Source organism: Manacus vitellinus, unplaced genomic scaffold (genome assembly GCF_001715985.3).
Source record: "Manacus vitellinus isolate BGI_N305 unplaced genomic scaffold, ASM171598v3 scaffold_5_pilon, whole genome shotgun sequence".
NCBI classification, from domain to species: Eukaryota; Metazoa; Chordata; class Aves; order Passeriformes; family Pipridae; genus Manacus; species Manacus vitellinus.
This window is the reverse complement of record NW_021940682.1, coordinates 829,235-843,636: the sequence shown is the minus strand read 5'-3', so window position 1 is coordinate 843,636 and position 14,402 is coordinate 829,235. Positions and strand designations below refer to the sequence as shown.

The 14,402-nt window shown below is 39.9% G+C and overlaps 1 protein-coding gene across 1 annotated transcript in view; it reads left to right on the top strand.

Moving 5' to 3' along the window:
* EPS8 (epidermal growth factor receptor pathway substrate 8) overlaps positions 1 to 14,402 on the top strand; it is a 59,974-nt gene that overhangs the window by 40,003 nt on the left and 5,569 nt on the right. The window contains exons 17-20 of the mRNA XM_029963385.1: positions 880 to 1,023; positions 9,506 to 9,743; positions 13,228 to 13,408; positions 13,855 to 13,984. Coding sequence (XP_029819245.1) covers positions 880 to 1,023; positions 9,506 to 9,743; positions 13,228 to 13,408; positions 13,855 to 13,984 — 693 coding nt within the window. The remainder of the gene's footprint in view (positions 1 to 879; positions 1,024 to 9,505; positions 9,744 to 13,227; positions 13,409 to 13,854; positions 13,985 to 14,402) is intronic.

Sequence of the window (14,402 nt, the reverse complement as noted above, 5' to 3'; positions counted from 1 at the left end):
ATCGTAGAGGTAATTTTGTTTGCAGAGAGAACACAAATTTCTGGTGCTACTCAAAGCTGAGAGTACTTTTTCTGTGGGCAGTGTGGCTGTCCTTAATGTTTGCTGCAATATGTTTGATTTATGTCCCTCAATATGGAAAATTCAGTTTAATTTGTTTTGCGTCGTTTTTGCGAAGGGTGCTGTAGAGATCCGTGCTGGGAATATATTTTAACATAGTCTCTGGTGTTGCTTTTAAACTTTTAGTAGTATTTAAAGAACTGGCTCTGGCAAACACTATCTGTGTATGCAGTGGGTATAGGGACAGAGGAGCTGATTCCCTGAAAGTGAGATACATTTGGAAGGAAGGGAGCAACAAAGAAGGAAAATGTTGTGAATGAGATTGTACAGTGGGCAGTCAGATTTCTGGCTTTTCCTGACCATCCTGCTCCAGTTCCGTGTTTACCCAGAAGTGCTGTCTCTCCAAATTTGTCCTCTCCTAGAACAATGCCTTTTTACTTGGGTTATTAATAATTATTTAATCCTCTTGTTGCCAGCATATGGGTTGTAGAGGTGCCAGCCTCTCTGTGCAAGTACTTGATTTTCATTCCCCTGTGTCTGATCCATCACATGTCTGTGTTTACAGAGCTTCATTACACACTTCTCTTCCATGTCCTTCCTTGAGAGGCCTGTTTTGAAAAGTGCAGTACAACCATGTAGAATTAATAGTGATGATAATCAAGGAAGCTACAGAGGTTTCTTAGGGACATATCTTTGTAAGATCTGTTGGCAACCACAGAACCTGGCAAAGTTATGGCTTTGTTTTGAAATTATGCACAGCCTAAGTACTGGCAGGAGGAAAGTCAGAAAAAAATATGTAATTAATTTACCAAATTATTTCAGATTCTGGATGACAGAAAGCAGTGGTGGAAGGTTCAGAACAGGAGTGGCAGCACAGGCTTTGTGCCAAACAATATTTTGGATCCTCTGAGGAGTCAAGAAGGTGGTCAAGGATGGCCGGAGCCTGTGTATACCCGCACCATCCAGGTACTGTCTCCTGCTGGGAGCAAAACTTTCCTTTCAAGTGCAAATGTGTGCATGTGGAGGAGGAAGAGGTTCACAGCAAGGCTAAAATACTTGCATGTTCCACTGATATGTCAAAAAGAATGTACATTTCTTGTACAACATTGGGTGATTTCTGTATTTCATAGAGTCCAGCTTGAGAATAAATGTGATAGAGACACAGCAAAATGTTTTACTTTGTTTGTTTCCTGATTATTTGCTTAGAGGTGGTAATTTGAATCCTAATGGATCTGTATGTATTTATTTTAATTGCAAATATCCTTTGTGGATTGATAGCTGTTGATGCCAAAGAAGGAGTTTGAATTATTTAAGGTAGGGTCATCTTTCTCCTAGGAGAGTGAACTGTAGCTTTCCTTTTTATTTTCTGTCTTTGTGTGTCTCTATCTCAGTCTTGATTTTTTTTTTTTAATTATTGTAGTTTTGTAGTCATAAAAAAGGCATATTTGCTTTTGAATTCATAAAGCAAGGTATTTTTCAGTTACTTTGTCTGTGCATCAATAGCACTTTATTACCCTGACCTAATTCTGGTTTTCTTTCTTTCATGTAGTGGTGTGGAATTAAGATTTTTGTTGTTGCTGTTTCTTTTACATGTTCAACAGAATTAGAGAGTAAAATACTTTAAAAAAAAGTAATCTTACTTCAGTGCAATTGTCCACCTAAGTAAGGATATACAGGATAAAGTTGTACTGCGTATTTTTAGACAAAATTTAAAGGGAGTCAGAGGCTGCTTAAATAAGAGGTTCTATTTTCTAAGACCTGTTCCTTTCCTTTTATTTCCAATGATCTTGAAAGTTTAGGCAAACAAGCTTGGATTAAGCAGAGATTCCAGACCTGCCTCTGAATCAGACTTTTTAAGTCCAAATGCAACCCAAATTTTGGTTAAAACTTGAAGTTTAATTTAATCTAATATTCATTCCTTGTCCCTGCACATTGCAGCTGATGACTGAAAAGCCAGAAATGCCATAATGTTTTGCACAATAATGTAATAGACCTATCTTGAGCTTGATGGGCTTGAATCAGACCATTTCTGAGCTTTCCTATCCATAATTGTTTGCCTGTAATGTATTGACTCATTCTGAATTGATTATGGTTTTGCCTGTCTGCGAAATGAAGCATGCATCTAGAGTGCTTTTCAAATCCTGATTTAAAGATCTGACTTGTTTTTTAATTCATGTGCATGTCATTTTGTGTGTTTGGAATTTGCCAACAAGCCCTGAGCAGACCAAGTACAGTTTTGAGTAGAGGTTCTTAGGCTGTTCTTTGTAATGCACTGCAGGGTTTGCAGTTTTCTGGGTGAAATAATGACAGGACACGGCATCTAATAAAGTAATCATTTCCACAAAGCATTCTCCATGGACCTATAAAAATTAGGGTCAGAGAACAACATTTAACATAAGTTTGTTTCTTTGCCTGCTGGCAGGTTACTCCCTACAGCTTGATCATATTCAAATGTGAGTTTGAAATACTGTGAAATTATTTAAGAATATAATGGATTGCACAAGATAAATGGAGTCTTTACCAAGAATGTCAGTAATGTTGTTCTTAACTTCATGGTGATTATTGTAATTTTAGCGCTCCTGAGCGTGCTCATTTGTCTGTTCTCCTGTGATAGATACATGGTTCATTTGGGATCTGTTTGCATAACTCTATTTATTTTCATAACGGCGCTGTGAGACATTGCTGCTATTTCAGAAAGAAGTGAGGCATTGAAGGGATGACTGCCTCGCCCAAGGTCAGGCAGGAGAGCTTGTGGGTAGAGCAGGAAATTGAAGTGGTTCCTATCATTGCCTTTGCCAGACCCTGAACAGGAGCAGGCTCAGCACCTGGTGCTGCGTGGCTTTTGCTGCTCTCCTAAGTCATCTTTGGTTTTCAAAAGACTGCCTTCAGAGTGTCCTGTCTGCTGTGGTGTGAGCTGCAGACATGAGCCAGCAGTGTGCCCAGGTGGCCAAGAAGGCCAGTGGCATCCTGGCCTGGATCAGGAACAGTGTGGCCAACAGGTCCAGAGAAGTGATTCTTCCCCTGGACTCAGCACTGGTGAGGCCACACCTCGAGTGCTGTGTCCAGTTCTGGGTCCCTCAGTCCAGGAAGGACATGGAGGGGCTGGAGCAGGTCCAGAGAAGAGCAACGAGGTTGGGGAAGGGACTCAAAAACACAAGTCCTATGAGGAGAGGCTGAGGGAGCTGGGGCTGTTCAGCCTGGAGAAGAGGAGGCTCAGGGGAGACCTCATCACTCTCTACAACTCCCTGACAGGAGGCTGTAGCCAGGTGGGGGTTGGTCTCTTCTCCCAGGCAGCTATCAGTAAGACAAGAGGGCATGGCCTTAAGCTCTGCCAGGGGAGGTTTAGGTTGGATATTAGGAAGAATTTCTTTCCAGAGAGGGTAATCAGACATTGGAATGGGCTGCCCAGGGAAGTGGTGGATTCACCGTCCCTGAAGGTTTTTAAGATGAGACTGGATGTGGCACTCAGTGCCATGGTCTAGTAACCATGGCAGTAGTGGATCAAGGGTTGGACTTGATGATCTCAGAGGTCCTTTCCAACCCAGCTGATTCTATGATTCTATGATAAGTGCTGTGTGCAAGGTTGGTGTCTTTATTTACAGGTTAATGGCTGTCAGTGCACTGCTCACCAAAGGATGTTTCCAGATTACTAAGAAGGATTAAGGATTCCACTGAAGGACATAATTATTTCATTTGATTATGCTACAGACAGACACCCTTTCTCTGAGAGGTGGATACCTCATTATCACAATTATTTTCAGAGATGCAAAGTTTATTTTACTCTCCCTGTGTTCCCTTTCCTAGTGACCTCTGAGCCCACACATTAGTTTAGACCTTGATTTTTCACTCAGTCCCTTTCAGGATCCAGGTCTCAAATTGTTAGATGAAAGCACTAAGGTGATACTTGCAGGAACATTGCCAGCAATATCCTAGATATTTCATCATCCTTGTGAGCTGAAGGCTGTAACAATGTCTTCTGGTCAGTTGAATTAGTTCCAGGCAACAGTATTTTTGCTTGTTTGGTACTTTCGTACTTTTAGGAGAACATTTTGCTGAATTCTTCTATTTTCTACTAATGTTAGTTATTGTTTATAAGAGTTTTCTGTGGTGTTGGTCGTTTAATCTGCCTTTTAATTTTGAACTAACAGTGGTATTTCACCATCCCATTGTGTATGAATATAAACAGTTTCTCAAGCACTCTGATTTCTTAATTTCTGCAAGTATTGCTGGTGAACCTATAAAATAATTCATCATAGTATTTCCTATTTACTGTGCATTTTATTACCTTTTTTTTAATACTCTTGAAAACAAAGTTTGAAGAACATAATTGGGATAGAGATGTGTATCTTGGTGGGCATGTTAGTTAGTCTCCTGACACCCTTTGTGAGGTGAGACAGTTGTATTATCAGTGATGTGTATGAAATCTTTAGGCATAAAGAGTAAATGTTAAGTCAAATGCAGTCTTGTAGTCTTACTTTTAAAAAATATGACTGTCCACAGTGACAGGGTACATAAGAAGCATGTCTAAGGTAGGTAAACACCAAAACAAAGGTCTCCACCTCATTTGGGACAAGTGTCCTTTGCCTTTCTTGGTGATCGACCATAAAAACATTTCTTTCGAGTCTCTCTGTTTATCAACTCACCAAAAACACCTCTGTGGGAAGTTGTTTCCCCTCAAGCACAGCATTTGTGACCCCAAGTTAGTGTCATACTCATCTTTTGCCAACTGGTATCCTTCCTGCAGATCATGAAGTGTTTGATAAGAGATGCACGTGCCAGGTGTTCGTTTTGCCAATGAGATGTCATAATTCTTGACCAAGGGACAGTATCTCTTTTTATCTCATTTCATATCAAATTCTCTTTAAAGCTTCCATCAGACCAAGACTTATTGAGGGCTTTAAAAAAGAAAAGAAAAAGTTCTTTCCTATCCAGTTCAAAATTGATCCAATGCCAAATTATGGAATGCCATGTATTACACAAAACTGTACTGAGTGTTTGTAAAAAGGATTTGATTAATGATAAGACTTGAAAGTCCCCAGTTTGTCCTTTCCTTCTTTCCTTCTGAGGATTAAACCCTGGCTAATAACAGTTTGAATTAGTAAATTCTGTCTAAATTTCCTGTAAATTCAGTAAAACCACAAATGTGGTGCACCCCTCAAAGATTTATTTTGGTGACTTTTAATGGGATTTTAATAGGCAGCTGTTTGTGTAACAGCTGAGCCCACCAAAGTAAACTCTGGCAAAAGACCTCACTTCAAATTTGCACTTCCAGTCTTGGGTACCTCATTGGCCCTCTTGCCTGAAGACAAGTGGTTGGTTCTCTCTTCAAATGAGTCTCAGGAAAACACCCAAACCACAATGCTGTTGACAAAACTGAGGCTGAATGCTCTGCATCCCTCTTGGTGGACTCCTGTCACCAGGAATGTGGCACTAAAATGTTCAGAAAGAGAGTAAACAGGAAGTTCTGTGTCTGTGTTAACTTAATGAGAACATTTCCCAGCACTAACACTAGTTGTGGCTGTTTCCAATGCCTCTCTAATGTTAAGTATTTACCATGGTTTGAATATACATATTTCCTTTTTTAATACCAAAATGCATTTGAAAATACGTTGTTCCCAGTCTTTTACAATGATGAAGAATTAGGATTGATACCATTAGCACTTTTACTCAAACTTATTATTTTGCTTTCATTAAAAATTAGGTTGAACCATACTGAATCTTGGGGGTTTTTTACAAGATGCAGCCTGTAGTGTGTTGAAAACAGCTTTGGGAGTTCATTTTTTTCCCTGTAAAAGCAAAGGTTTTCTGGCAAGAAATAAGAAAACAAAATTTAGTCCCAGCAAGCTTTTCTGGTACATCCAGATTTTTAACGAGTGTATGTGTATCATCACAGTTCCAAGGATTTGTTCCAATTTACATGAGTTGATGATTGCAAGTTTATTCTCAAAAGAAATAAAAATATGAGGAAGAAGGAAAAATAAAACCCAGAATTGTTCATTGTTCTTGTTGCTGTGAGGAAATGAGTGAGTAGCTAGTCAGCAAATTGTCCAGGCAGGTGATTCTGCCCCTCTGGTCTGCTCCAGTGAGTCCCTCTAGTCTGCCCTGATCCCACTTGCAGTGCTACATCCAGCTCTGGGGTCCTCAGCACAGGAGGGACATGGACCTGTTGGAGCAAGTCCAGAGGAGGCCACCAAGATGATCAGAGGGATGGAGCAGCTCTGCTATGAAGAAAGGCTGAGAGAATTGGGATTGTTCAGCCTGGAGAAGAGAAGGCTCTGGGGGGACCTTATAATTGCCTGTCAGTACCTAAAGGGAGCCCACAGGAGGACTGGAGAGGGATGTTTACAAGGATATGCAGTGATAGAACAGGGTATAGTGGCTCTAATCTTGAAGAGGTTTAGATTATATTTTGGGAAGAAATTTGAGGCACAGGTTGCCCAGAGAAGTTGTGGATGCCCTATCCCTGGAAGTGTTCAAGGCCAGGTTGAGGTCTAGTGGGAAGGTGCCCTCTTGGGACAGGGGTTTGGAACTGGATGGAGTGTCAAGGTCTCTCCCAACCCAACCCATTCTATTAGTACATATCTGACAGCAGCGACCTTTATCTCATTTTCTGAGCTAACCAATATTTCTGGAGCTAAAACAAATAAGTGCTTTTCTTAATACCTGCTGTGACTTAACTCTTATTGTTCTACAGTTGAAAGTGTTCTCTACATGCACCCGATGATCTTAAATCCATTGTCAGTTTTTTTCTCTGGATTTTTTATTTTATTAAACCTCTTTCTAAGTTTTTGTCCAAGTAGGGGCTTTGAAAAGAGCTGATTGCTTATATGGTGCCACGTATGTTTGTTTTGGAGCCAGCACTCTCTTCCTTATTCAAAACAAGAATATGAGAATAAATCACTATGTGAGTTTCTTAGTGAGTAAGAAGAGTAATAATTAACGCTGATGTTCCTTTGTTTTAAATTGCTAATGTGCATGAAATTTCAGGAGTGATGTGTGAGGCAGTTACTTTTTACCTTTCTGGCATTACTATTTGATGTGATTTACTCCATTTTCCTCACAGCAATTACTGGGAGAGCTTTCAGAGGTAACTGAATTACTCTTCTGATATTGAACCTCAAAAATTAATCTGTTGTACTGTGTAGTCACCAATTCCATAATGCATGTTTGGTTCTTTTTGTAGCAATGAATAGAAGTGATGAGATGAATGTGTGGATGTCCTCAAAAGATCTGGAGTTAAAAAAAGAAGAGTTAAAAAAAAGAAATGCTAAATGCGATTCAAATATATAATTGGCTTTTGGGCACTGTTCAACAAAATGCAAAATGCAAACTATGGTTTCATCTGTAAATTTAGAATTTGAGTGATGCTTCCAGAGTAATTTTTGTTTTCACTCCAGCAAGTTGTTTTGATGAAGCTTATGAGTGCAGTACAACATGTCTTTGAAACTACTCCAGTAGCATCCATTGAGAGCTACATGTGGTTTTTAGCTGTCACTTTTTCTGGATTATGACTGTGGTGATGTGCAGTGAATGCCTTGATTTGTAATGAATCCTCTCTATCATTAAAAAGCCCTACTTTTTCTTTGCATGTTTTTTTGAGTAGATCAAGGGACATGTAGGTACATTGTGGGGATAACAGTCTAGTAATTGGAATCTGTGAACAGGATTAAAAAACGTGAATATTATTAGAACACTTTAATATTTGTGAAATTTTTAAATTCATTACCAAGCTTTTGGATATAGCATAGTACATGTATATATCATAAATGATGGTATATTTGCTATATACCTCGTAGGGCGCTCTCTTCCCACCAAAGGGCAAATTTCATAAATATAGTTATTCTGCTTGTTCTCTTTTATTATATTATGCATTGCACTTTGCTTGTCATTTGACATTTTAAAAAAGTATTGTCTTAACGTTGAAATAGCAGCATACAGAAAAGTCATGGTTATTTTCTTTTATCTCCCCACAATGCACCGCACAAGGTGGACACAAAACAGTTGAGAGCTGAATGCCTTTGAACAACTAAATGCTAAGATAAAACCAACCAAACAAAAATGTTTGTTTCAGTAACTATTACAATTAATGAAATATTATGTAAGGGAAGTAAAAGACTGATTTCTCAGGCTTAATTGTCTGGCTGCAGAAGCTGATGGGGTGAGTTTTCTGCTGGCGTAACTCGTCTGGCTGCAACGGTCCCAGTTTACAATCACAGTAAAATGCCTTGTCCATCAGCTGGACCTAACTGAGCTGGAGATTCCTGTAGCAGGGCAGTTGTTGACATTTAATGAAAGTTTGATTGTTGTCAGGGCAGTGATCTGCCACTCAGATTCTAACATATGGCTCCTACAAATATTTCCCTCCTTGATCCGCTGTAAACCCTCTGCCTCCAAGGAAATAGGGACAGGTATTTCAGGAAGTAGCAATGAATCTGGGGAATGTACTCATCTATCTTCATACCAAAGTAAACAGACTTCTCATAACTAAGAAATGAGGCTTTCTTGTTGGGCAAACAAACTTCAATATTGAACTTTCAAGCTGTGTTAGTCCCAAGTTGCAGAGAGGGAACACTGTTTAACAGTGAGACAGGGGGTGTGAACTGTTTGAAAGAAAAGGGTAGCACAGATTGCTTATGGACTTATCTGTCATTGGGATTGCTTTGGGAAGATATTTGTGCCTTCCTGTAACTGGTGCCATTCTAAAAGCAAAGAAGAAGAAATTCATTCCCAAAATCACTTTTGAGACACCTGCTAGTTAGTTATCAGCAGTAAGATAACTTGCATGGTTTTAGAACTTTGCGTGAATTGGGGAGAAAAGAAACAATAGCCCTATTCCAAGAATTGTGGAATTTGGGGTATTTTTTAATTGGATCATTACACTGAGGCCATATGTATTGATCACACTGACAGCTGAAAAGACACAATTGAATAGAGAGGAGGAGGAGGAACCTCTTTAATACTGTCTGCAGTTCAAGAAACAACGTGTTATCCTAATCCTACTGACATTTTTAAGGTAAAACCTTAGCTGGGCTTAGGTTTGGCTGGGTATATTCATTTTTCACTGGTTTTTTTTACATAATGTCTCTAAAATACACGTTTTTACACTGATGAAATTTGATAATTCAGAAATTTTGAATGCTATTAAAAAGTGCCAGGTAATAGAGGTTTGGGATTTAAAAACGATTTCATGTATAGAATTCATCTGTTCAAAAGAAGGAAACGTATTTCAGACGATTCCATTGCTGTGAGCTTTGTGTCCCACGGAGAAGGAAATTGGTGGCAAACACTGATGCCAGATCAAGTTTTGGCAAGTTTTGGAACTGTATCTGGCAAGTAAGATGCCTTTGTGTGATAAATGACATCAGTTGGTGCAATGCATCCCAGCAGAAACCCGAGTTTGATGTCAAGATTTTGCTGTCGAACTGAAAGTCTCTCTGCATCTTTTCAGAAACAAAGGACGGACTATGTAGGAAAACAGTCTGACCCGGTTCCTGCTACTCCTTCACCACCTCCCACACCTGCTCCTGTCCCAGTGGCTGTCCCCCTCCCTCCCAGTGCACCAGCACCTATTCCAGTTCCCGTGCCCAAGGCGCCAGCAGCCGTCAGCCGCCAAAGCAGCACCTCCAGTGACAGCGGTGGGAGTGTGGCACGAGACACTCAGAGGCAGAAGCAAATTCCTGTGGATCGTAAGTTTGCCTAAGAAACAAGACCAAAAGTATTTCTCCCGTTCCCGTGTGTTTTGCTCGCTCCTAGAATTCCTTAAAATTGTGTTTCAGATAAAATTTTAATGAAAGATTTAGTTTTAACCCCATGTTTAAAATGCGGATTTTCTGCGTTTGTTCTGACGCTCCACGATCATATTGGTGAGTAGGGACAGAACACTTCGACACTTGTCCCAGTCCTAAATCCTCTCCTTTTATGAATATCAGGAATCTATAGTCAGTGGCTTTCAACACTGGAAATGCACATGCTGGTATTCTGGCTGATGTACATTTTCCACCTAAACTCACTGCTGTGTTACAACCTAAATGCTTTTAAAAGTGTTTTTACACTTCAGTGCACGAACATCCATAGTTCACTTGCACCATTCTAAAACATGTATCCAAGGCTTGCAAGAAGACTTACAGGTCTGACTGATGCATAGAACCATGTTGTAATAGTGTTGTTGGAGGCTCATCTTATGGTGAGGTCCCCCTGGCTTGGTCAAAGGAGCAGCAACTGGCAAGCCATGAAACTTTCATGCCCTTGTCTTATGAGGTAGCTCTTTAGCTGGAAAAGCTTGGTAATGCACATCCAACAGTGTGTGGCTGTCATGAAAAGTTCTGATTAAGGCCACCTTGTAAATACAAAGCCCAGCCAATGCTGAGGCTTGACTGAAAAGCAGATTGGGTTGGAAGAACTTATGTAGTCAGTAATTTCTGTCCTAAACTGCTTAAAAAGCAATGTGATTGTTTGGCTTTGTAATAACTGAAACATATAGTCAAGAATTTACTGTGGCTTTTAAAGAAATAGCTGTTAAAATAATGAGCTTTTTGTAGTTCAAGCTTTTTGACAGCTTTTCCCATCCTCTGCCTCCCTGCCTTATCAGAAAATCCTGCTTCCTCATAAGGTTAGAAACTGGTATTGAGCATAAGCCTTTCTGGGAAAAGGCTTCTTTTTCCCCTGTCTCCAGTGGATGGGAAGTATACCTGTGTAGATAATCACATCTGGTTGAGGACAAGCTCTTACCTAAGCTCTGAACTCAGGAAGGCTCTGGGACCCTTTTAATATATTCACCTAAAGGACAGTCTGGCTGGAAATTATAAATGAAGAACAGCCTGGCAGGAGGAACAGGCTTCACTGCTGTTTCCCAAAGAAACAGTAGGGAGAGCTTCTGCCTTAGTCCTATTTTGGGCAGTTTGTTACTTAAATAAAATCAGAAACCCAAACAAAATATGTGGAAAGTGAGAGTGAATTTCACACGCACACAGGTGCACAAAAATGATGATAATTTTATTTCCATGTAAGGACTTTGCATGCCATAGCATGTCTGTGTCCTTGAATCCATGATGGCCTTCTCTATCCATCTGTGGAAAATGAGAAGACCATCCTGGCTTCAGGCATAGGGTGTGAGTTGTGAAGGGTTGCTGTAGACTAAGTGGTTACAAGACATCTCTTGCCCTCTCAGCCCTGCTGAGGCTGTGGGTCACACACGAGCTCCTGTACCCTCCCAGAGCTGTCACTCAAGCCCAGTTAATGGACTGCAGGTACCTCCAAGTCCTTGCAGAATAGGTGCCTCCCCAAAGGTGATGGGCAAACCCCACCCGTGCAGCTGCTGCCCAAGTACCCACCTGACTCCTGCAGAGAACGATGCAGAACCTGCTCCACCCCCGGAGTGTCCTGCTTATTTCTGGTAGCACATCTAACAGCAGCAACAACCTGTTATCCAACAGCTAAATATTTGTCTTTTGATACAGTCTTGGTCCAGATAAAGCGTAAGTCTTTCAAAATCTGTGTAAACAGAAGGAAGATAGCAATGTTCTCTCTCTCTTCCTGCTTGGGAAAATAATGGGTGCATGCTTCAATAACATTGCCTGAAGGCTTTACTTGTATAACCCATTTCAGATTTTCATGTGTATCACTGAGCACATGTCACTTGGGTTTCTGATTCACACTCTGGGGAGGGGGAAACCCTACACAGTAGGGCCTGAATGCCTGAAATGTTATACTAGAGATATTTTGTCCACTTTGAACCTGGGGCTACTTTGTAAAAGGAAGAAGAAAATGGCTAAACCAAAGTTTTTTCTTTTTTTTTGCTGTGGTGATTCAAAATAATAAATCCTAGAGGCCTATGTAAAGCTTGTTTTTATTTGTGTAACTGCCTAGAGATGTTGATCCCTGGAGAGGTTTTGAGAGAATATAAAAGGAAACATTTTTGCTATCTTACATTTTTTTCATATTGAAGTTGTGTTGTTTTCTTCTGTTCTTATCAGTGTAATGGGAGAAAAGGAATAGCTTTTGCCATGTGAGTGCATCAGAGAAGGTACTGTAGTTACTGTTTGTGTATCAGAGTGAGAAGGTTGAATTAAGATTGCTAAAAATATCTTGGCAAGGAAATCCTGAGAATTTTTGAGATAATTTGTGTTGCTTGTCAAAGGATTTTTATAGTTGTTCCAGAGTTTCAGCACAGAGTGGTCAGCTGTGCTAAATCAGTGTCTTCTGTGAGCTCAAAAAAGTATTTTTGAGATGCACCTTTTGGATGCTACCTATTTTGGTGAAGGTCTCCATACAAATTTCTATATGCATTTTAAACAATTTTCAGTGTCATTATAATTGATTTTGTTGAAATGGCTGGAAAAACATTTCAGTTTGTTGCCTGCTAATGACCAGCCACTGAGCTAAACGCTTCAGACAAATGAGTTCTGGGGAATAGGGAATTCATACAGTTTTCTTTAAAATAAACAAACAAACAAACAAGCTCTTGCCTATGAGACCAAGTACCTTTTTATTTTCTTTCCCTTTTTTAATGGAAAATGTGACAATATTTCAGCTAACCAGTCGCTCCAGGCTTGGAGTGAATTCAAATTTCTTAAAATCCCTTCAAAAATGTGACTACTGTAATAACTCATTAATGTAATGAATGTAATGAGTGATATGTGTCAGCAGCTGGGAAATATTTTTCCCTATGTTGATTTGCATTAAACACTTGGACTTTCAATTGAAAAAAATGTTTGTGGAAAGTACTACCTTTCCACAGTGTAAGCAATCTTATAAACTCCCTCATCCTTTTTTTTTGTTTGTTTTCATTTTTAAAACATGACACTTGTAGTTGAAGAAAGGCAGAGCACGACAATTGAATAACTCTCCATGCCCATTTTCTTCTGTAGCTTGGGTGCTGTCAGACTGATCTACACCTCTGTGTGACATCCAGCTCATGTCTCCTTTTTAGGGTGTCAGTTGAATTCTGTTTGGGTTTTTATTTTTTGCATTTGTGTTCTTTCATGAAGAGAGGATTGGGAATCTTGAAATATTCCTTGGGGGGGGAAAAGGACAACAATAATTCAATCAGATCTAGCAAATGAATCTCTAAAGAAAAAAAAGAAAGTTTAAGGTTTACAGTGGAGTATAAGAAGAGACCTGGCTTTGATAAAACAACTTTGAGAATAACTCCTGTGGGACCTCTGTCTTTAGGCAGGAAATCCCAGATGGAGGAGGTGCAGGATGAACTTGTTCACCGCCTCACCATCGGCCGGAGCGCTGCCCAGAGGAAGTTCCACGTGCCACGACCCAACATCCCAGTGGTCAACATCACTTATGACTCCTCCCCTGATGATGTGAAAGCGTGGTTGCAGTCCAAAGGATTCAACCCTGTGTAAGTTTGAGGGCAAACGTAACGAAGACTAATTTAAATTATTCTCCTGTCAGTAGGTAGGATGTGGTCTGACCACTTTTTTAAAATCGAGCAGCCAAGAAATGTCAGCTGCACTCTTGGAAAAAATACTTTGTTTTTACCTATATATATATATACACACATATACATATATATTTGTATATATATAAGTGTACCTAATATACATAAAAATAAAAATAGATGTCAATGTGGTTATAGATCTACAGAAGTATAGATATTTATTAGCCTCCACCAAAAGGTGGTACTCATAACAGATACTCAGTTGACTTCAGGAGTCCAGTTATATAAAAGTTTTTCTTAGTTTAGTAGCCCTACCTGAAGCAATGTGGGGTGAAGACAACCTGCTTCTCTCTCTTGGCTGGTGTATTTTTGCTCATTTCTTGTTTGTTCCCTTGGTGTGACCCCAGGACTGTCAACAGCCTTGGTGTGCTGACAGGTGCTCAGCTCTTCTCCCTCAATAAAGAGGAACTGAGGACTGTTTGCCCAGAAGGGTCGAGAGTCTACAGCCAAATCACGGTACAGAAGTCTGCCTTGGAGGTATGGATAACCCTTCTTACTGACCTAAGCTGGGTCACCAGTTTTGAATCTGTACAAGTAAATAATTATTTCTGTGAAGTAGATGGTTTATCCTCAGTCCCCATCACGTCAATAAACATTATTTCTGTCTGAGTTATTTGGTATTAATTCATTGAAACAGGGGTCCAAAAAGCATTAGAAATAGTACTCGGGTTTAATGCATTTTGTGCTGTAACCAGACTGCAAGAAGTCAAAATAAACTAAAAAGAGCTCTGGGGGAAACAACAGGAGAGAGTAAAATGCCCTTTCTTTTTCTTCTTGCTTTGCCTGGTACTTGGGCAAACAGGTAGTCCTGGTACATTTGGTGGTGTTGTGTTAGTTTTGCTTTGTCTTTTTAGGGGAGATTTCATCTATTAGGCATGAGAAGGTGGTAGAGCTC